This window comes from Colletotrichum gloeosporioides (assembly GCF_011800055.1).
Source record: "Colletotrichum gloeosporioides strain Lc1 chromosome Unknown consensus_59, whole genome shotgun sequence".
Taxonomy (NCBI): Eukaryota; Fungi; Ascomycota; class Sordariomycetes; order Glomerellales; family Glomerellaceae; genus Colletotrichum; species Colletotrichum gloeosporioides.
This window is the reverse complement of record NW_025544704.1, coordinates 73,165-95,382: the sequence shown is the minus strand read 5'-3', so window position 1 is coordinate 95,382 and position 22,218 is coordinate 73,165. Positions and strand designations below refer to the sequence as shown.

Below are 22,218 nucleotides of genomic sequence, written 5' to 3'. Positions count from 1 at the left end.
TAGATACTGAGAGCGACATTTTGGCAGGTTTGACACTTCAGCTAATGGTATTATGCATTTCGAAGCCCAACAGCCGGGCGAGATGGGATTCCGATTGCGGAATCGGACTGGTTCAAGTCCCCGTGCCAAGGTTGAGACACTGCCGGCGTTGAAGAACCTCCACAATAATTGCGAATCGACCGGCACTTTTTCGATCCCACCGGGTATCAGTGGGTAGGGCGCCAGGGGCATTCGGCATCGGCCGTGGTCCTAATCTAGTCAAAACACGCATATCGTATGAGGATTGGTGAGTGTCAACTTTTTGAGCCAATATGTTGCTCCACTCGTACACGGGGGATGTATATACCTTCGTAGGGATTAAACAAGTTAGCGTATTACTTTTCGGCCCACACATCGAGGGCTCAGGCCGACTGGCTCGCGGTTTGAGAGTATGTAATACTCATAGAAAATTATATGAGAATAACATCGCCACGACCCGAATTTTTAAACGGGTGAGCTCCAGAATAATTCCTTCGAAAAGATCTGTAGCTAGATTTAAATGGCCGCCTTTTTTATCCCTGAAGAGACCTCTGAAAATCATGAAAATCATACCTCAGAAGGCTAGTATAGGACCGCGCTAACTTGTGTAATCCCTACGGAGGTATATAAACAATGACAGAACTGCACTCCCCACCCCCACCCCCACCACTCCCCGAGGGGGCTGGCCAACGCAAAGGGGCTGAGCGAATTCTGAGCTCAACTATCCGTTGTCGATACAGCATACTAGAGGTAAGGCTGAATTAGTTGTGTAGCCAATTTTGATTGTGACGCGACTGACATTTCCATCGTGGGATTTTCGGAGAGCTAGCGTCGGTATTTTGTACACATATCTTACAACTCAAGTAGACAAATAGTCTGGATGCTAATTAGGCGGAGCTATCTTCGCAAAGGCAATCCGGCACACTGGATGGTAGGAAACCCCACTTAGTAGGAAGGAATCAAGTCAACTGTACACTAAATTCTAACCAAATTGAATTTGACCTTCATCTGCACCTTTGTCTCTTCCTACGTTCATAGGGATTCCGCAAGACGCTAGTCTTGACACTATCAAATGTCCGTCCCTCAGATCAAGCCCCAGTCGCCCGTGTTCTTCAAATCCTCAACAAAGATCCCGGACTTCTCTTTCTCTTCCTCTTCCTCAATACTCCAGGGCTGCACCTGATGACCTACTGGTAGATTGGTATTCTTGAACGGTTTGCCGCCCTCAACTGCCAAGCCAGCGTTTTCAAAATTCTCGGTGACATATTTCTCGGCATGATGTGTCCATACCCACTTGCCGAGCAGCATAGGCTGTCTTTCATCCTTGAGAATCTCGTTCATGTCGCGGTGAACCTGACGCCTGTTGACGAAGCCATTGTGTTGTAGCAGTGACGTACGCTCATATCTACGTTGCAGCGGTTAGAAGCCATGTTGGATGCATTGCACAATCCTTTCAACTTACCTGAGAAGCTGATGAACTCGAATAGCCAGCGAGATGCGATCTTTGCCCCCCAGCCTCAAGCACTCGGGAAGTGACATGGCGTCTTCAAGAGCCATGGACGCTCCGTTCCCGGATGATGGGATGAAGCTGTGCGCTGCATCACCAACTTGAATGATGTGACCGCCATCGGAGTGCCACTTGGGTTGGGGGTTGCGGCAGGACAGCTTCCATCGCACAACAGTGTTCGGCGGGGTACTGTGAATCGCTTCCATGAGGACTGGATCCCAGCTCTCCTTATCGGGCATGACATCCGCGGTTTGCTCAGGGGTCACGGTCGATGACCAGGACTCTACGGCGGTGCCATCATCCTGTGGATTTTACATTAGCTTGAGTTACAAGGTGGCGAGAAACGTATACCTTGTGCGTGATACCCAGGAAGATATGAGTCTTGGACAAGAGGAACACGAGGTACATGTCAGGACTAGACTTCTGTCAGTGAAACCTGCGGTGCAAGGACCATGTAGAAGACGTACGCGGTATACATGCGCAGCTGCGGTCGTTCAAGCTCAGCAATTGCTTTCTGCAAGGCGGGAGCATCTTTGATGTGGTCGGTCGAGTACATGACACGATCAGCGCAATATCCCGTGCTAACTGCTCGAACCGGTTTGCCCAGCGTTACACCGCAACTCTTAGAGCCGATGCCATCCGCCGCTATCACAACGTCGCCAGTGAAAGTGCGACCGTCTTCAGCATGGGCCGTAGCAGTTCCCTTGCCATCCTCGGAGTACTGTGTGATGTTGACATTGTAGGTCACGGGAATTCCCAACCGCTTGCACTGACCCAAGAACATCAAGGCAAGATCTCTCCGACTCGCTATTGGCTTGGCTCGGATGGGCCAGATGACATGCGTGGCAACTCCTGGGAGGTGGTGCTCGAACTCGGCCTTTGGGATGGCGAACTTCCCATCGCGATGGCAGAAACATGTTTCAACGTCGAAAGCAAATTGGTCCCATTCCTGAAGCATCGTGGGGTACTCCTTCAAGGTGGCGTAACTATTTGGGCCGAGTCTGATAACATCGCCTAGGCAAAAGACGTCAGTCGAAAACTAGAGGATAATCGTAGACAAATTGCACGCGCACCAGCCTCGGAGATGGCCTCCCCCTTCTCAAGTACTTGAACCTCATGACCCTTTCTCCAACATTCGACGGCTGCCTGTAAGCCACCTAAGCCTGCACCAACGATGACAACGTTGATTCCAGAAAGAGGGTATCGCACGACCCCGTCCACGATTGAACCACACTCAGGCATGTTTACTGATGAAAATTTGGGTCAAAATCTTGTCGGAAAACTGAGACAGGACTTCTCCAGACTCATGTCTCGATTTCAAGAGCTTTATAGTTTACCACTCTTGATCGTCAGCCAGTTCATGAGCTACCTCACCCTAGGGAGCTTCATAGTTGAAACGCAGAAAAATATGCCAGCGTTGTCCTCACGGACTTATATCGCAACCCGGGGCCGCAAATGATCTACGCGTCTACTGACTGCCACGGACGGATCTTTTATCAAACTGTCGGAGACGCGGGGGCTTTGCAGGTGGGAGAACCCACGTTAGCTGCAGGGATAGCCCTCCCCGCTCAGGACCCTTGGTTCAACGGCACTCTATGAAGTACGTCTGCAAGCAGATGCTTGAATAGAAGCAGGAACAACTTTAACAAGTGCTTAAAGACGCTTTCTGCCCCTAAATTAAATGAGGAATAGTTCCCGCAACTAGTGCCCATGTTGCCGCTTCACTAGCTAGCATGTTCATGTCATGAGTCGCAGCGGAGCTCCGCCGCAGTTACCACCCGGTGGGAGGCGCTGGTGTCGCAGGCTTCTTCGCATTGTTACAGTAGCCCGGGACTAACTCCACTGACACCAATGATTTTCCCAGACCTCTCATGCCCCAGGTTTCTTGGTCTTTCAGTGCGTTCAACCCTCGTTTTTTTCCCTGTTGAATCTCACACGACTTCGCGACAACGTGGACCAGCATAGGTGAATACAACTATTTGGTTCAGTGAACTTTGTGTTTGTTTCGGACCGCTCTTTGCAATCTGGTATCTCGGTATGTACAGCTTCATATGCAGTCGTACAGAGAATTGCGCCCCCGCCGATGTCCTCCACCGATCCTCAATTGTAATCGCAAGCGCACAGAAGTCTTGCACCCACCAGAGCGAGTCATCAAGACAGCAATAGCGGCCAACCCGTATGTGTATGAGCCCAGTATGAAGAAGCAAATTGTACTTCCCATCTCCTACTCATCATCTTTTTTATCTCATAGATCGCGTGACGAAGATGTCCTGCTCCGCGAAATGCTCCTCATATCTTTCTTCCAGCTTTGCTCTTCCACGGTCACGGTAATTCATCAGTCGCGGGTGACGTGAGGTTGATCCCACTGCACCTGACTGGTGCTGGTCCGGGGACGACTTAAGCTTCGAGGCGCAGTAAGCCTCGGTATGTTGAAGCTCCTTCGAGGGGACATCTGGGCATTCTGCTTGGCCTCCTGAAGTCCCGATTCGAGGTCCGGATATCGGACCTTCTCGTCAGCGATCGAGTCATCATCACCCATATGGCTGAGCGACTCAGTGGAAAGGTTCGGTCGCGAGAATCTGTTGAAGGCGATGAAGGTGTCTCTGTCGCCTTCGACAGCGTTTGCGGGTGGCGGAACACGGACGGAGCGGCGGCGAAGCTGGACGGCGTCCTCTTGGATCGGCTTGACGCCCATGTAGCTGTAGATGGCGCTGAGGATAGGAATAGAGAGGCCGTGGACGACGATGGAAAACAGCGCCAGCCAGTAGACGACAGGACCCATAGCGCGGAGCACGTCAACGACCTCGTTATCGCCAACCGCTTCTGCTTCCGCCAGCTTGGGGAAAAGATGGCGGGCGTGCTCGACGTAGAAAGCAGCACCAACACCGATTGGACCAAAATAACCCATAAAGAAGGCCTCCTTCCAATCTTTGATGGTGTTGGGCATCAGCTTGTAGGTCATCAGCACTGCAGGGATCCGACGGAACAGGAGGACAAGAGCGCCCAGGCCGAAGAGCCGTCCGGGGCTGATCCCAGTAATATCCGAGTTGAACTCGCTCCATGGGATGATGGTGCCAAGGTACATGAAGCCGCCGAAATTGAGCAAAACGTCGATACTGGCGTTGACCTCGTCGTGTCTCTTTTGCGCTTCAGCTAGGAATTCTCCATCCCAGTTAAGTGCGCTGCCGGCGACGAAGCAGGAAAGAAGGTCGTCGGTACCGATAGCTCCGGAGGTTCCCATCATGAAAAGCTATAACACTGTTAGATCTACTCGCTTTCAGGTTTCGGGGGTGATACGCACGCCGATGGCAGTCGGAACAAGGACATAGCTCTCGGAATCGATCCACTTCCTGGTATCTTGTTAGTCGCAGACTTCAACAACCCCCTGCGTCCGAATTGTGCGCACCTCTTGACCGAGAACTTCAAAGCATATCTGATCAGGGTTCCAAAAATGACGCCATAAGCAATACTCATAAGGACGAAGTAAAGCCAGGTCTCGAGGAACCAATTCTGAAGGGCGATTCCCACTCCACCGCCTTGACGACCGACATCTCCTGCCCTCGGTAGCAGAGCACGCGCTACCGCGTGCAAGGTGGAGTCACCGGTATGCAATGCTTCCTTCCCGTCCGCATGCCGCATAAGGTACACTGGGGAGATCAGTTAGCCAAGACGTACACCAAATGGAGACGTGATACTTCCCACTCAGCATGAGGAACGGAAAACCAAAGCCATCGTTTGCTCCAGCCTCCGATGATATAATCTCTCGGAGCGAACGTCTCACGAACTTGTCCGAAAACGGGCCCTTCGCGACAGCTTGTGACAATACCGGATCTGTGGATGTAACACAGGATCCAATAACCATCGCTCCCAAAAGGGTCACTTTTGGGATAGTTGCAAGGATGCAGATAGTGGTAGCAAGCCACATAATAGTCATGACGGGTAGCATCAGAACAAGCATGTCCTTCCACTTGGTCTTCTGGTATTTCGCGGGGAGTTGGTAGCCAGCCATGACAAGTTGGATGCCGATCATCACTCTCATGAGACCCTATCATGAGTAACTCGTCAGTTTCTTAGCCAATAAGCACGTGGCATCATGGTTGGCAGGGGCGAGTTGGCAAAGGCTGTACGAACCAGAGTGATGTCGTTTGTCTGACCTGGGACAGCTGACCCCCATCTTTCGCTGTCGAGGAACTTGGCCGCGAGTGGACCAAGACACACGCCTAGAACCACGGCCGGTACTACAAGATGAAGAAAAGAATGTCAGTGTATCCGCTTGGCGTACCCATGTGCTGCATCGTGCCATGCAGGACTGATCTGATGGTAAGGGACTAGCAGGGCAAGATACTTACAGGCCTCGCCTAGGTACCACGCATTCTTAATCTTGACAGAGATGACACCGTAAAGAATGATGAAGCCTCCTGCAAATGAGATACGATGGTTAGTCACAGTCAAACGGCCCAAGGCTTGGGGTACCCACCGAAGACGGCAAGCACAACATTCAGTTCGCTGGGATCGAGAGTAGGCATCTTGCTTTGTTGATTGTGGCTTCACTCTGAGGTTGGAGATCTCCGTGTGCCCAGAGGCAGTGGTGTGTGTGTGACGAGGGAGGCTGCCTTGGCCGGCAAGGGCTTTGGATGTAAGGGGAAGATCTCTTTAGCTATTGCTCATACGATGATTGCATGAAATGTCTGGGGAAAAAGGAAGACAAGAGATATCAAACACCCCTCGAGAGAAGATAAAGGATTATTAAAAGGACGTCTAGAGAAGGGAAGGAAAATCGCGCAAAAGATGAAGTCAGATAGGAGAAACTTGAAATGACGAAGTGCAGAGATGTCCTCTAGTCTCTTGTGGTATGACGGTCACCCGGTACCCCAGCGCTGCTGATGGATAATGGTCTGGTGAGCGGCGGGAAAAGGCAAGTGATTTCTCCTCAGCGCCGAGAGTCGGTCTATTTAACAGTGGTATGTTTACCAGGGCCATACTTGGCCACGGACCAAAAGGGAGCGGCTTGGCCGCAGATCGCAGTGACAGGTGAATTTTTAGAAATTTGGAAATGGACCAAAACGCATCTGATTCATGGCCAAGTTGTGCCGCGTAGATCCTGATAGGGGACTATTGTCACCAGGGGACGGGTCGTGGAGGCCATCGATGGAACATTCGGGGAAGAGCGGCACTCCGGCGCGGGAGACGACAGGCAGTGTCTCTCCTAGGGAGATAAGAGCGCTCTAGAATAAGGAAACCCGGACCAAGGGCGGCGGTGTCTGGGTCATTCAAGATGCAACGTCTTGCGAAACGTCCTCGCTGACGAGTACAAGAGTTGGGCCTTCCAGTCAATCTCGGCCATTTGGTTGTGGACTGTCTTACAGATAGAACTCTTGTCGGTAACATCGCCGGTGATTCTGGGACGCACATCCGCTCGGCCGTTGCCGCATGTTGGTCCTCCCTCTTGTGGACCGTGAAGAATTTGAAACGATGAGAGAAGCTGGAGGCTTGGAGGCCCCAGGAAGCGCACAGCCGTGTCCGTTGTTGGACAAGATGAACCACTAGTTCGGGCTTGGAACTGTCATCTATCACTGCTGCAGAGGAAATCTGCGACACGCATTCCGACAACGCCAAAATGGTGGATGTTGGCAGGCTGATCTCTTGAACAAGAAGCATTAAAGCTGAAAGGTGGAGGTGATAGCCGTTGGCGGAGTCTTGTTTTTGGAAAGGTGCGAAGTAGATGTACGGGCGGCTAGGTTTCTTGGCTCAATTGATTGCATTTGCAATTACAACGCAAAAATAGTCATTCTCATTAAGTTGGTGAAGCATAATGGGAGGCCAAGATCGTGATATCCCATGAAGTCGTTGTTTCCCCGGAATGCCAAGACTTCAGTTTAAGGGCGGCGGAGAGGACGATGGGAGGAAGAAGGGACGAAAACGACACTGCGCGGGGCCCCCCTGGGTACTGGAAACTGGCGCTGGGCAGGTAAACAGGTATCAATGTTAATGTCTAAGGAGGCGACAAGCCAAACCTGCCCAGAGAAATAGAGTGGGATGCCCAGCTGCCCAGCATGGCGAAATGACGGACAAGAATCTTAGTGTCTTAACAGAGTGACTGGGCGGACAGGGCCGGCCGGCGGACAGCGGAACCCTCATTGGATAAAACGTCGTTGAAGTATGCGTGTGGCCCGCCCTCAGACTCTCGGCGGAGGGGCCCGTAATTCGCGGCGGCGTCACCGTTTCCTCGGCGCCAAGCGGAGGAAGCAGGTGGTTGTTGTGTTGTTGTGGACTTCCGCTGGGTGGAGCAGGGCGCGAGCCGGCCACCCTTCGCCGGTCTGACGACCACCGTTGAGCGAGGCCAAGGAAGGATTGTCTTGGTTCATGATTGTCATAGGACCCGCATGTTCTTGGGAGCGCTTGGCTGTCAGGGATTGTTCGCTGACGTTGGGACCACCCGGCGCTCGGCGCTTCTTGGGCGAGGCTCGGCGCTTGTCGCTTGGCGGTTCAAGTCAGGTTACTCTTGCATAAGAACTTCTTGCTTCTTCAATCCGATTCAAAGATGGATCATTGTTGTTCATTGAATGTGATCAGTAACGTTGAATGATGTGAATTCTTCCGTCCGCTTGGAGTGCTGTAGAACTCCAGACTTTCAAGAATGGCTTTCGGCAGGATGGCGTGATGCACAAGAGAGTGCTGTATTGAGGTAGCCAGGGCCTTTATGAATTGACAAATAAAAAGGTGTCGTCACCTGTAGGTGATCATGGTGGAATCCTGTACACACTGAGGGTTATCCACATGCTGTTCTCCTGAAGCCCACGTAAGCTGTTTGATCACCTCCATTCTCCGGCTTGCTTGGATGCTTAATGCCTCGCCTGCTTGAGGGTTTTAGATATGTCAGGAAGGCAGTAAATGATCAAGGCATCGTACTCGGACATAGAGTATTGTTGTATCTGACGGAACCCTTCTTCAAGCTGCCCCCGTCAAGAAAGACTACTTGAACGTTACGCACCTGAGGATACGCGTCTATGATAGAGTGATTCCAGTGGGGAGCAATATCCGTGCCTGCTCTTCAAATTGCATGCGGAACATCGAATTTAGGGGCTTATATGCCAGATTTGTCCACGCCGTCTAAATTGATCTGTCCAACATAGGTTTAGTCAGATCCTTCAAATGATGTTCTGCGTCAATGGGAAAACTGGTATTGCGTTCTACCCGCTCACGACGCGCGCAATGCCACGCTTTACGTGTTGAAGATTTAATGCCACACAATGTAATAATGCTGTGCTGAGCTCTCTATTATTTGAGTTCGTCATATGCCGGAATACGAACTAATGGCATGGTGTTTGGGTCAGAATGTGGCAGGCAAAAAGGAAGAAATGAACGTCAGCGGACCGGTTATGCCAGGGCCTTGTGATTCTCGAGGCAGCAGAGCTTGCGAAGACAAGACAAGCCACAGTGTAATCGGACAATGTCGCTCCGTCCGAGCAGCCACCCGGTTGTCCTTCAGTACCTTTGCGTTCAAATGATTGGTTGGGCGTTTGTTTCCCCCCTTTCTGCCCGCCTCTCTGAACATGACTTTTATTCTATTAATCTCGCATTAGAACTGTGAGCTGAAAGACTGCCCCATGGTCTCGATGCAAGTCTACAATGTAAAGTTGCCGACACGGTTCAATGGTCCATACATCTGGTTCTTAGGGTATCACCATTGTGTTTTGAGGCAGTTTTCCTCGTTGACTAACGATGTTGCCAGCTCTGATCAACAAGATACGTTGGCAGAGCCCGCCTCTTCAACACCGCAAAACAAGGATGGCGATCCTTCTGCTCTGTTTGAATCCCAGATGGACCTTTAAAGAAGTTTATTGCGCCTCGTTTCCTCCGAGAAGGCACGTAAATAGTTCATTTTCATACTTTTACGGCAGAAAGAGACTCCATGTGCCGGTGTTCCGAGAAAACTGGCAATGGCGTTATCATGTGTATAAGCTTTTCAGCCGTTGGGCGACAGCTGTAGTCAGCAGCTGCCAAAACTCAAAGTGATGATTCCCACATGCTGGCAGCTCTCATTTCCTCCACCGTCTAGACTGAAGCTACACGGTGTCTAGTCTGCTTACATGTGTGATCCATATTCAAGTTTGGCTGGGGCTGAAGAGCAATGTGAATCTGGGGCACGATCCACTCATCTCCACGAGCTCTAAACATAGCCAGACCTTTGATAGACCCAGCAGAGAGGTTTGGCGGGCCTAGCCGGCTTCTTCTAGATCCATAGCGTTCGGGTTAAACCGAGGTGGATTGAGGTTCTTCACGGGCTGACCAACCACGGCATCCCCTTTTTTGACTGACCTCGCAGACAGGTGCTGACCGTCCCGAGACTGCGGATGGACAGGTCTGAGGGATCTGTGCTAATGGGGACTTCGGTCGTCGCTTAACAAGCTGACAATGGAACCGGCGAGAAGACATGGCTAGAGCAGAGAATAAAGCCTTGACGGGTCGTGGCGTCGGCGCATAGACCTATTTCTTATCCCATTAGCTTATATATACTGAGCTTCCTTGCCATGAGTCACGACTGGGCAGATGGGCCTGTAATGAAAGATGGCCCTGCTGAGATTGAGAGCAATGAAAATCTGTATGAAGATATTGATATCATCCGAATAATAGGTCGTCCAAAATACAAGGATCGGTTTGAAGTTCTGCATCGCTCTACTTTCCCCTGAGGATCTCATCGGACGATTTTCAGGAACAAGATGATTCGGACGAACACACAGACACTTGAAAGCCGAGTCTAGGCTCTCTGACAACCAACCTTCCCCAGCCTCCACAAAACCGTCCCCGTAACCTCCACAGACGTTCCCAATTCTGCTGAGGCGTCCTCATTTCCAACTGCCCGGGTCCAGCTGCGGCTGACTCTGATACGTCCAGGCATAATACACACGTGCCTTTCCATCACAAATCTCTTTATGCGTGCATAGTTGCACCGTTTCCCCGTTTCCCATTCCTTTGTGGTCCAGAACAAGGGGGGAGGGACATTGCACGACCAATCCCAGCGACTCGGTTTGCAACAACTAGGGCTCTTTGTTCTCGCCTTTGTGCAGCCCATGCACACCACTGGTGCGGCTCGCGGAAGGTTGACAATAGCCGACATCCTATTGGGCGACCGAGAATTTAAGATCGAGCCCATCGTGAGTTTCAACGGCGCTAAGTGCAACGGACCGGCTAGACCTTCCCCAAACTACCGTGTCCGTTTCGAACCCCGTTCGACGCTAGAGACATCGGATACCGAATTCTTCTGTGCTGCAGTTCCCGACTGAAGCAGTGTCGTGCTTTGTCAGGACGCCCGCATTACACGAGAGGATAGTCAACTTCGCTGATGCTGTTGAGCTGTGAAGATGGCTCACTGTTCGCGCAACGCAGGCGTTTGCCACAGGCTAGAGTAAGCTTATGTTCAGGTCTAGATCGAAATGGCAAAGTCAGAAATATCCAAACGCTTGGAAACATTCCCAAATCGAGAATGCCAAGTTTCTATAAAGACAGCCCATTCGCATCTGGGAATCAAACCTCTTGGCATCATCACTCAGACACCATCGCCAAGTATCGCCAAGAACCGCCAACTAACACCAACGGCCAAACACCTAACCCACCAACACCGCCAAAATGCACGCCAGCCTCTACCTCCTCACCAGCTTCTTGGCCCTCACCTCCGCGGCCACTGTTGACCTGGCTCCCCGCAAGGGCGGCTCCGATGACAGCGGCTCCGGCTCCAGTGGCAAGGGCAGCAGCGGCAGCAACACCTGCTCTGTCTGGACCAAGGTCAACAAGGACCTTAACACGCGCTTCATGGCCGGCGACCAGTGCAACGATCTTGCCCGCGCCGCCATTCGTGCCATCTTCCACGACTGTGGCTCTTGGGATACCACACAAGGCTTCAGCGGTGGCTGTGACGGTTCTCTGATTCTTGGCAAGAGCTCATCTGCCGGTGACCCCGATGAGCTCTTCAGAAACGAGAACCGCGGCCTGCAGAACATTGCCAAGGTTCTCCAGGACATGGCCACTCAGTACGGAACATCAGTTGCCGACATGATTGTGTTTGCTGGAAGTACGTTACCCCATGATCGACGACTTGAAGACGCCTGCTGACTCTGATCAACTTAGATGCCGCAATCTTCCTGTGCCCCGGCGGTCCCAAGGTCAAGACCTTCGTCGGCCGCAAGGACTCCACTGCCAACGCCAAGCCCGGCGGTCTCCCAGACGTCTTTGCCTCGGCGTCCGACCTCTTTGCTCTCTTCCAGGCCAAGGGCTACAGCGCTGAGGACCTTGCCGCTCTTCTTGGCGCCCACAGCACATCAACTCAGAACTTCGTCGACCCCAGCCAGAAGAACGCATCTCAGGACTCCACTCCCGGCAAGTGGGATGTCAACTACTACGCCGAGACATACAACTACGCCTCTCAGGCCGCTCCCAAGACTGCTCCCCCGGGCGTCTTCGTGTTCCCCTCTGACGAGAAGCTGGCCACGGACACCAAGACCGATGTTGCCGCGAAGTTTCAGGGTTTCATTGGCCAACAGAACAAGTGGGCTAGCAGCTTTTCCGGCGCGTAAGTTACTTATCAAGTCCTGTTTCCATCGCAGTTGAACTGACACGGACTTAGTATGGAAAAGATGGCTCTTTTCGGAAACGACAAGAGGACCATGACTGACTGCACCGACTCCATTGCGAGGGTATAGAGCCTCACGAGCTGAGGGATATGACTTTACGATTTCTTTGTTTCAATTCGATGTTCTTTTTAGACTTCTCTATTTCCAAGACAGGCCTTATTCATTGGTTGGAACTGGGCCTTCACATTATGACTTTTATGAAAGAATTGTTTATAGACTTACTTCTAATGATACTTTTGATCAATTCAATTGCAACCGAGGTGTGATTTCCCAAAGCGGCTTGGGCCTTGTATTCATCCCCAAAGATGGTTAAGCCTCGAATTCCGACAACCCCTTTTCGCAAGTGCTCAGACACCGGACTGACGCCACGACTGCGTACCTTACATACGATGACCTAGCCAATTTCTTTCCCACGTTCGGTTCTACCTTCTTAAATTGAAAGCCATGATTTCATGTGCTCATACTCCCCATCCGGCCAATGTCTCTTGGCCCTGGTCCGTGAACATCAACTTCCCATTTGTATATCCTACGAACCAAATGCCCAGATATCGCCAATGCCACCACCAAAAATGGTCCCTTGCACCAAACCATCCAAATACGAGATCCAAATTATAGCACAAATCGTTGCAGGCACCGAGAACCAAGACGCTCATGATGGCGGCGAGGTGCACGGCTCTAGTGCCATAGATGCGGTCCACAATGAAGGCGTTGATGAGACCGCCCATGGCCCCTCCCATACCGAGTGGGCAAAAGACGATTGTCCACATGAATTTAGGGAGCATGTCGCGCCAGCCTGAGAAGAAGATGACGCTCACAATGAGCATTACAACTTCAAAGATGAAAGAGTTGACGTAGAAAAGCAAGAAAGGCCGCAGGTAGATTGCTCTGCGCTTGGATGCTGCGGGTTTCTCCTCTGGAGAGGTGATGATGCGTTGGAAATTTGGCTCAGACATTTCGTGTACCGCTTGGTGGATGAGCTTTCTGTATCAATAGTTCATTGGCAATGGTGTTGCGTGTTTTCACCGAAGAGGAATCGGTCTACTGCCGACTTATATCACATCAATTGACCACATAAGGGTATGGTTTTTGACCTCGGGTCTGGCGCGATTACTAAACTGGGGGGTTTTATACCCGGCTAAGATTACTCTGCTGTTGTTACGCAGGCGAGGTTCAGTGGTTACCCCGCGACTCGATCAGTCATCTGCCGAAAGATCAGATGAACCCCAAGAACACGCATCACAAGGGAAACAAGACTGGATTCAGAAAAGGATCGAGTTTAACTCCTGTCCCCAGAGGTTCTAGACATTCATTGGTCATACAGTTCATGAGCTAACATTACAGACAAATCCTTAGAAAACCATGCATAGCCGTCCCTTCAACTGCTTCGACAGGTAGTGCTCCGCCATCTCATTCGCCTGTTCGACGCTGAAAGTCTTCTCGATATGTGTCGTGCACTTGTTCTTCGCATGCAACTCAATCATCTCCCTGCTGCGCTCGGGTGTGCAGATCAACGCTCCACGAACAGTCTGCTCCTTGAAGTTCAGCGCGAATGGGTCGACCTCAAAGGGGCCATCGGCAGGAAGTCCAACGTCCACAAGCACGCCACCCTTTCTCAAGAATTGTTGAGCAAACTTGACAAGTGGTCGGGCTTCCGTGGTGATGACGACGCGGTCAACGCCGGGGTTGGTGTCGTAGAAGGAAGTCTGAAGCTCTTGGATGCAGTTTGACTCTTCCTCCTTGCTGTCAAGGACATATGTCCGGTCGGGCTTCATGTGCGACGGGACGTCCTTCGCCAAGTCGATTCCTTCTTGTCGGTTATCAATCGCAATGACCTTGGCACCCATGGCCTTGGCATATTGAATCGCCAAATGTCCCAGGCCACCGATGCCGACGACTGCCAGCCACTGATCAGGCTTTGGATCCGCCGCGACAAGAGCACCGTAAACAGTGGCACCTGCACAGAACAAGGGCGCGGCCTCGGCCCACGGAATCTCTTCAGGGACCTTGCAGATGACTCTCGCGTCCGCCTTCATGTACTGCGCAAAACCGCCATCGACGGTCAGACCGAGCATGCCTGTCAAGTTGTCGCACAGCTGCTTGCCCCGGTTGCAAGAATTACATGACCCACAGCATCCGTAGGTGTTGATGGAGCCCACGCGGTCGCCAATCTTCCATCCCTTCTTCTCTGCCTCTGGGCTGAGCTTCACGATCGTCCCCACAGGCTCATGGGAGCCAATGAGGCCAGGCTTGGCGCCGGAGGAGGCGTAGACGCCTTCTTGTACTTGAAGATCGGTGTGGCAGTATCCGGCGGCGGCGACCTTGACGAGGACGTCATTGGGGCCAAGCTCAGTGGGAACGTCGACGGACTTGACTTCGTAGCCCTTGTTGAAGTCCTTGATGGATGCGGCACGCATCTGCTTGGGGATTTGGTCTGCCATGATGATCGACAAATATTTGTTACAATTCGGGATATTATACCAGGATGTTTGATGTAAGTGAGAACCTTGAGGATGAGAACCCTTAAGGTCGGCGACTTCGATGTGTTACTTATACATGCCAATGAGCCGATCAGCTATCATCAATATCCTACAATTTTGCTGCATTTCACGGCGACATAACGATGACCTCAACCGTCGAGTTCCAGTTTTATGAGGACTTTGAACGTCAGAATTGGTGGTCCATGCGATGTAGAGGTTACGTCAATCCGCCTCAATGGGGCCCGATCATTCATCGAAATGTCATAAAAGCGGGCCACGATGACATTTTGCGCCTCTTGAAGTTGACTTCGTCTCATGTGTTTTCTGTTCATTCTAGTTTCAGACAGAAGCTTTTCAGGGGTCAATGAGGCAGGAATATTTAAAGTAATATATTTCTAGTCATTGTTTTCCTGTACGTGGCAGCTGGGATTGCCAAATTCAAAAATTATTTGGCGTGAAAGACTTATTTACGATGTTTTTCAGAACTATGTACCGTTGTGTTTATGAACAGCCTTATCGAAATACATACAATCAACCCTGTATCATGCACGAGCAAGTCTCATACTGCACGAGTATTTGCCAGTGTTCTAGCATCGTGATCAGCCGCGAAATGGTGGGTGAGAGGTGTAAACGTGGAGGCACGCGCTCCACCCAGTGGAGCTGTCCGCGGCCCCACGGTTGCATCATGCACTCGATCGTGATGAGCCTCTTCTGACCTCATTACGGACGTGGTCGCCTCAACACCTGTGAAGAAAGTGAAGCTGCTGTGATGTTTCCGACACCACGACCCTCGAAACGGCTTGTTGAGCGTCGAAATTTTGCGAATAACGTTTACGTGATTTGCAACGAATCTCAGGCTGTCTCACAACACTTGTCTTGCATTCCCACCACGGACTCAGTTTCTCCGACAATGCGACTGAAGATAGTGTGAGGCGCTGGCGTACCACTGTCGGACGGGAGTGGTTGACGAAGTTGGCAAGTGAGGAATTGCCGGGCACTCCCGCGACTGACCCTGGGTTATTGCAGGGCAGAAGATCAAGCTGGCATGTTGCTTCTGCCACGAGGACAGCCTGGTCGTAAATTTTGTTCCGCGAAGCAGAAGCGTCCTTTCCCGCAGAGCGTCGGAACGGGGGCGGCATCCGGACCCGGTACCGGTCTCGGCCAGCGATGAGCTTGCGGACCCACTTCACCGTGTCCGCGACGGAGCCCAGGACCGAGATGAGCAGGCTTGGTACGTCCGGGAGGTCTACCAAAACCCCAATCTTGATGATTGCGTCCATGTTTTTCCGAATTTTGGTGATTGCGGCTGCGCAAATTACGCGCTCTAGATGGGGCGTTTCTGGTGGATAGACTGGCCACTGTGAACAGCTATCAGCTTCCCTTCATTGTCAATAGTTGCATCTTCTCATACCTCGTTGCTATCATTGGATCTAAAGTCGCTCCAGTCAACTTCCAAGTTTCAACAGAATTCAGATCGTCAGTGTAGTAAAACGCCGATAGAAAGTGCATGGGTCATTTGACCGGTGAGCCGCCGGCGTTCGAACAGGACATGGGTTGAAGGCTGGCGAAGATGAATCTACTAACATCTTCAGCCGTCACTATAAGGCAAAGTTTCAATGATCACAAATGAAAGGCTTACATCAAACCTGTTCAATGAGGTCTAGATTTAGCTCGGCCCGAAAGCTGCTTGACATCCGACGTGGCTGGTGATTGAAGGATTCGGGAAGGAATGTCATCCATCAGCCTGGGTCAGTTCTCCTGGCGAGCGAGCGTCGCATGCACATGATATCTTGGACCTCTGCACGCAGTAAAGAGGGCGGCGGTCCCAAGACATGAGCTGAAATATTTCTAAGCCTGCATGGGCTGAATATGAGCCTCCGTTGGGGAAATTCTCGTCGTCCGATGGCCACCGGCATGCTGGTGGGGTACAGCCGCACAACTCCAACGGCGGAGTGCGTGACGCAACAGCATGCACGAGTCGCGCTCACTCTTACAGTCTGGACGCAGGTGAGCTTAATTCTAAGAAAACCTCATCTTGTTTCTGGGCTCGGTTTTAGGCTTCTGGGAAATTGAGTAGTTCGAGAGAAACAAACTTTCTCAAGTGTGATCTATTTTTCTTGGAATCTTGTGTTTGCAGTCCTTAATCTCCAAGTGCCCGAAGCCTCCAACTGCCTGGGGCTTCCACGCTATCCGGATGCTGGAAAGGTGGGTGCCTCAAATTGTAAGCCGGACCCCGATTACCGAGCGAAGGCCAGCCGCCAACAAGCGCCACGGTACTTCTCAAAACCGCCAGCCGCCCGATGCCGTCTAGTCCGTTGTCCGAAGAAAGCATCGAAGGGGGAGAGGGAGGTTGAGTCGCGGCAGCGGCTGAACGACCCGTGCACAATTGCACTAATTGGGGTCACGAGCAGCATAGATGTTGTGCACAGCTCTTTTGTAATCATGCCTTTCTAGAATAGTCCGATTGATTTGGTGGCCACCACGGATGGCACTGATTGAGTGCGTTTGAGGTTGTTTGCCTAGACAGCTTACATGAACATCCGACTACCGGAGTTATCTGAGCGGACAGCATGGGCGATTTACGTACAAGTCCAGGGCTCAGGGCCTAGAATCGGACGGGAGCCAAAGTGATTTGACCAGTGTCTGATCAGTGTCATGCTGCGTAGGGCGGTTGATCCGGTCTTGCGGGAGGTGGGAGATCATCAGAGCCATGCTCCTCGACACTGAGCACGACACCTGCCAGGGCTGGAGGGGCAGAAAGTGGTTGGGGGCTGCAGGCGCCTTGGCCGCAGGGCCCTTTTCGACAGAGAGACATGGAAGCCTGCTAAGAAGAAAAGGCACACTTGGTGGATGGTGGGCTTGTTAGACTTGCATGCGGCCTAGCGCCGAGAAGGAAAGCCAATGTCCTTTTCTTTTCCAGCCGTCACTCACAGACTCAGAATTCTCAGCCTGACTCGGAGGGAAGGATTGGCGCGTTCCTGTTTCATTGCCCAAAGTCGGGCGCTATGTCTGCGGGAAAAAGAAACGGCTCCGCTAGCGCGCGCCGTGGCGGCCTCACCACGCGCCGTTGCTCATTTGCCGTGCAGCACAATTGATGGCGTTCAGATCTTATGTTCGTCCGAGCATTGCGGCTAGGGTTCGTGGGAAACAGAAGCAACCCTGGAAGAAAATAGCACAAGCCGCCTGGCGTCGTTTGAGATGTGTTAGTCCTTATCGCAGCTTGTCCGGCACACGTGTGGTTGTACAGGAAGAAACTGCCAGCTAGGATGATCCGGGGTAAAGTTGCTCAGGGGCGGGGGTCCAGATGCAAGAGTCAAAGCGATCGACACCTTCAAATCAAAGATGGCATGAGAGAAACTGGATATATAAGAGATGAGCTTCGACTGCCGATCTCAAAGTTTTAATCAGCACTCATCCAGCATCCAGCAGCAGCCTCATCTTCCAGCTCTTCACTTTCTTTCAACTACATTCGCTACAACAGTCTCTCACTGACACCTTTTGAGTCTATTCTCTAATACCATAATCACCATGAAGTTCTCTGCCCCCATTGCCCTCTTCGCTGCCGGCGTCCTCGCCGCGCCTAGCGCTTCCGAGCTTTGCACCCGCGAGCTCAGCACCGTCAACACCATCATGACGACTGTTCTCAACGGCATCCAGAACCTCGACACTACTTGCCTGTCTTACACTGGCGGCCCGGGCCCGGAGCTCACCAACGCCTCGACCTACATGCTCGAAATCATCCGCACCGCCACCAACAACGCTGCTGCCATGCTCCCCTTGACCATGGAGGAGGCTCAGGCTTTCCAGCCTCTCTCTGACCAGCTCAACGCCGCCGGTGACAAGCTCCTCACCGACATCTCCAGCAAGGTCACCCTCTTCTCTGCTGCCTGCATTTGCGACACCACCCTCAACTGGGTTGCCCAGATTGGTAAGTTCCCACACTTCAGCTTACAGAAACCTCCAACCGACTCACACTATGAACAGCCGGAAACGTCAACACTCTCATGACCACCATCTCCACCAAGTTCCCCGCCGGCGGCAAGGGTGGTGACGAGATCGCCCACTTCACCCAGGTCTTCTCCGACATGCAGAGCCAGCTCTCCGAGTGCTCCGGCAAGCCCTGCGCCGGAGCTGGCGGCAACGACAAGAGTGTCCCTGCCACCACCCGCCCCGTCGCCGGCGCCCCCGCTCCTACCGGTGTCACTCCCGGCGCCGCCGTCCCCGCCCCCGGCCACAGCAACAACAGCACCAAGGGCGCCTCTCCCACCGCTAAGGGCACCAACGGAGATGCTTCCGCCACCACCAAGGGCACCAAGGAGGCTTCTCCTACTGCCAAGGGCGTCGTCACCGCCGGCGCTGCCGCCACCTTCTCCGGTGCTGGCCTAGCCGTCGCCATCGCTGCTCTCCTCATCTAAATCCTCTGCTACGAACCCTGGCGGTACTTGCTGGTGGCTCAGCTGGATTGAACCCAACAGCGCAAAATTTGCGAATCTGGGACGGACATTTGCACATAACGAAAATGTACAAAAAACCTTTTTCGGGTAGGAGAGGTCGAGGGTACACGGGCATTGCACCTCGAATGAAGTCACGAACATAGTTTCTTTTTTATGCTAATTACATGCGGGAGTGGGGTTTATGCAAATAATGTGTAGTCGCCAATACATGTAGATAGCTGGACAAATGGAACAATCAAATCATATTAAAAAAGAACCCTCTCGCAGTTTCTCGCAAGTGACTTGCAGCAAATGATTCAGACGATCCAATTTCAGTTGATGGGACGGTTCGTTGGTCTAGCCTTGCCCTAACCCCTTGCTGATCTCCGCGTTGTTAGCGGGTTTCGCGCTGACTGCCTGTGCAACCATTCCCATGTGGGAAAAGCAACGAAGATAAGGCCATGGAAAAGGAGAATCAGTACATACTCGAATTTTACAAGCAGGAAGCGCCTCAGATCGACAAATCATTGAAAACAAACATAAAACCCCATCTTGATCTCATTTCACACAAGGCGAAGTCTCTCATATGTAATATGCGCGCCTGAGCTGATGGCAAAGACATAGGCTTCTGGACTCGGGCTGTGATGTTCAATTTTATCTCTACGGGGCACGGTCCGCTTGCCAGGCCACGGCATCCAGGACCTCTGTTTTTAAAACAACATCACGGAAGAAACGCGGGCCCTTCGTTTCGGCCGGTGGCGTCAGTCTCGCTTACAGTCAAAGTAGCCGTAAGTGTAGAGAAAGAAGCACGTTCTGACTCAAGCCCGGAACCACACAGGAGTATCCCAAGTATTCAAGCTCTCTAGGGTGACTTTGTTGCGGTCTCGATAAATGTTCTTTCTGGCGATATGGAAACGATACACAGTCTGTGGACTATGAAGTGATACGTTGATAATCAGGGTGCGCATCTCGGAAGTCTTAGCTTTTGTTCCCAGACATGCACCATATGCTGTCAAACCTGCATGCCGAGTGTCTCTCATTCACAGGTGTGAAGGCTTAGGAAAAGAACCCACAAGTCAACATGGTCTTAGGCATCGTACGGCCCAGGCCTTTTTACAAAAGATTACCAGCCATAATAATCTTAGCCACAGGGCCATCTCGTCTGGTCTGGCTCCCCTGGATATGGCGGTAGCAACGTCTGAGACCAGACTTTGGCCAGCGAGAAAAGAAATTCGCCCTTGCCACACATTCTCAGGAATGCGTGTGTCAATCTCGACCCTCTTCAAAATGGCTCAGTAGATGATGAGGAAATCGCACTGATGCATTACGCAACTATTATATTCTAATCGATCTGAATATCTACTTGTCCATCCAAGACCCATGGAACTGCTTCCGGTGGAAGCTCTAGCCCACACTGCAAGGCATCAACTTTGTGGACTATGTTACCAGCCTCATTTCGATCCGATATGAGTAGAAATGTGACTCGGCTCTCGGTACCTTCCATGAGTATGAGCCAGTGTCGTCGACCTGGCAGATTATTACTCTCAAAGTCCCATCCCTCAGTCATCATTACGATTTCTTGGCTGCGGTCGGTGTCTGTGATTCGAACATAATAGTCGCCTTTCACGTCCGTTGCAATTACCTCCTTAGCGCGCACTTCGATGCACCCATTTCTGATCATGAGGTTTCGCCGCGCTGGTTCGATAGTGCATTCAGCGCCCATTAGCGGAACTTCGTTTTCGAGAGCCGGCACCCAGGACGGACTAGCAATAGTCTTTCGCACGCAAAGAATTTCAAGTCCGAGCAGTCCCTTTTCAACCAACTCCTCAAGTACCAGAGCAACAGGTTGTTCGTATGTTGTTTGGATAGAATCGCCCCCCTCGACCATCGCCATCATCCCCCAAAGTGCATCCTTGGCGACAGTGCACCTTCTGTTTTGCGCCATGCGCCACACCAGAGCCAAGGGTCTACGGTTGCGAGTAATCCATGCCTGCGTTGAAAGGTCGCCTCGGATGTGTCTATTGTCGAATAACACCACCCTGTTGTCCATCTCACCAATAGCGGCGTTGAAAGAAGGCCTCGTCTCTCTGTAAGTAGGAGGATCATCCGGACTCCGTGGATGTGATGGAATTCCACATGCCCGTCTAACCGCCTCATCGACTTCCCAACCATATATGATTCCATCGGGCGATTCCAAGTGCGTACACCACGCCAGAGCTGTCTCCTGCATTGTCCAGACTCTCTCGAAGTAAGGATTCTCCACGAGCGTCTGGATAAACTTCAGGACTTCAGAGAAATTTTGTTGTGAGGCTGTGGCACCACCCTCCAACCAGTCGTCAAGGCTTTTTCTGAGCCCCGGTGCCGCTATGGGTATGATGTTCATCTCAGCCCCAGCGTAGTACTCAGCCATCTTGGGAATCTCGTTTGCTTTGTCTTGCACTGAAGCCTGGTTGATGCACAGGCTGTCCACCCAGATGTATTGGACTCCGTACTTCATCCACAATTGGGCAGCAAACTGTGCCCAATCCTTCCCAGCGGTCTCGCTCCATACATGGGAGATGGTTGTATATGGCAGTTCCCGTTCCAGGCTTTCTTCAACGAGTCCCGTTTTGCAGTTCAGTAATCGGATCGGAGTGATTGGACCGCGACTCGGCGCAGTCTGTCGGGCTTTGGGGTGCAATCCGTGACCTTCAGTGTTTGTCGCAACAGGCCAACGCATGCGCTGCTCGTTATCCAAGTGCCGACCGTAGTCCCAACCACCAGTTCCCCTATTTTCATGTATCATGTCCCGCACATTCCACAACCCCCATGGGATTGATTCACCATTCTCTTTGACTTCAACTGCCGACGAGCTGGTGTTTGAATCTATCATCTGAACGATAAAAGGGTTGGCTGGTTTGCCGAAACGGTCGCCTCGTCTATGCGTTAGTTAGACTTCTCCTCGGTTCTTCTGTTCTTGATTTACATTGGGTTGCAGCCATGGTGGTAAATAAGGAAAAGAATATCGCAGTCGACATCTGAAATCTGAGATTTCAAGTGATCCCACTGATCTTTCTCACGTGGTTGGGCAGATGACGGGAGGTCTCCGCTACCTTACATCAAGCAGGATGCAACGCTTCTCATTCGCCAAGCCGTCAGCAAACGCCATGGAGTGG

General features: G+C 51.9%; 7 protein-coding genes across 7 annotated transcripts; 2 read left to right on the top strand and 5 right to left on the bottom strand.

The window, feature by feature from the left end:
* Positions 1–1,101: 1,101 nt before the first annotated feature.
* Positions 1,102–2,767, bottom strand: GCG54_00000187 (FAD-dependent monooxygenase fsr3; the record flags this gene model as incomplete). The annotated part of the gene is made up of 5 exons (XM_045400328.1): positions 1,102–1,423; positions 1,481–1,827; positions 1,877–1,940; positions 1,993–2,539; positions 2,599–2,767. The coding sequence occupies 5 exons, from the start codon at positions 2,765–2,767 to the stop codon at positions 1,102–1,104; spliced, it is 1,449 nt and encodes a 482-aa protein (XP_045261979.1).
* A 1,093-nt stretch (positions 2,768–3,860) lies between these two features.
* On the bottom strand, positions 3,861–6,051 carry GCG54_00000186 (Na(+)/H(+) antiporter 1; the record flags this gene model as incomplete). The annotated part of the gene is made up of 7 exons (XM_045400327.1): positions 3,861–4,775; positions 4,827–4,875; positions 4,932–5,172; positions 5,201–5,570; positions 5,657–5,763; positions 5,875–5,943; positions 6,003–6,051. 7 exons carry the CDS (start codon positions 6,049–6,051, stop codon positions 3,861–3,863), a joined length of 1,800 nt encoding a protein of 599 aa, XP_045261978.1.
* A 5,101-nt stretch (positions 6,052–11,152) lies between these two features.
* Positions 11,153–12,222, top strand: GCG54_00000185 (Versatile peroxidase VPL1; the record flags this gene model as incomplete). Its single annotated transcript, XM_045400326.1, has 3 exons — positions 11,153–11,594; positions 11,651–12,092; positions 12,147–12,222. 3 exons carry the CDS (start codon positions 11,153–11,155, stop codon positions 12,220–12,222), a joined length of 960 nt encoding a protein of 319 aa, XP_045261977.1.
* A 389-nt stretch (positions 12,223–12,611) lies between these two features.
* GCG54_00000184 (uncharacterized protein) lies at positions 12,612–13,106 on the bottom strand (the record flags this gene model as incomplete). Its single annotated transcript, XM_045400325.1, has 1 exon — positions 12,612–13,106. The coding sequence occupies one exon, from the start codon at positions 13,104–13,106 to the stop codon at positions 12,612–12,614; it is 495 nt and encodes a 164-aa protein (XP_045261976.1).
* Positions 13,107–13,502: 396 nt separating this feature from the next.
* GCG54_00000183 (alcohol dehydrogenase) lies at positions 13,503–14,591 on the bottom strand (the record flags this gene model as incomplete). Its single annotated transcript, XM_045400324.1, has 1 exon — positions 13,503–14,591. One exon carries the CDS (start codon positions 14,589–14,591, stop codon positions 13,503–13,505), a length of 1,089 nt encoding a protein of 362 aa, XP_045261975.1.
* Positions 14,592–15,482: 891 nt separating this feature from the next.
* GCG54_00000182 (uncharacterized protein) lies at positions 15,483–15,910 on the bottom strand (the record flags this gene model as incomplete). Its single annotated transcript, XM_045400323.1, has 2 exons — positions 15,483–15,576; positions 15,642–15,910. The coding sequence occupies 2 exons, from the start codon at positions 15,908–15,910 to the stop codon at positions 15,483–15,485; spliced, it is 363 nt and encodes a 120-aa protein (XP_045261974.1).
* Positions 15,911–18,158: 2,248 nt separating this feature from the next.
* GCG54_00000181 (uncharacterized protein) lies at positions 18,159–19,045 on the top strand (the record flags this gene model as incomplete). Its single annotated transcript, XM_045400322.1, has 2 exons — positions 18,159–18,558; positions 18,615–19,045. The coding sequence occupies 2 exons, from the start codon at positions 18,159–18,161 to the stop codon at positions 19,043–19,045; spliced, it is 831 nt and encodes a 276-aa protein (XP_045261973.1).
* Positions 19,046–22,218: the final 3,173 nt, after the last annotated feature.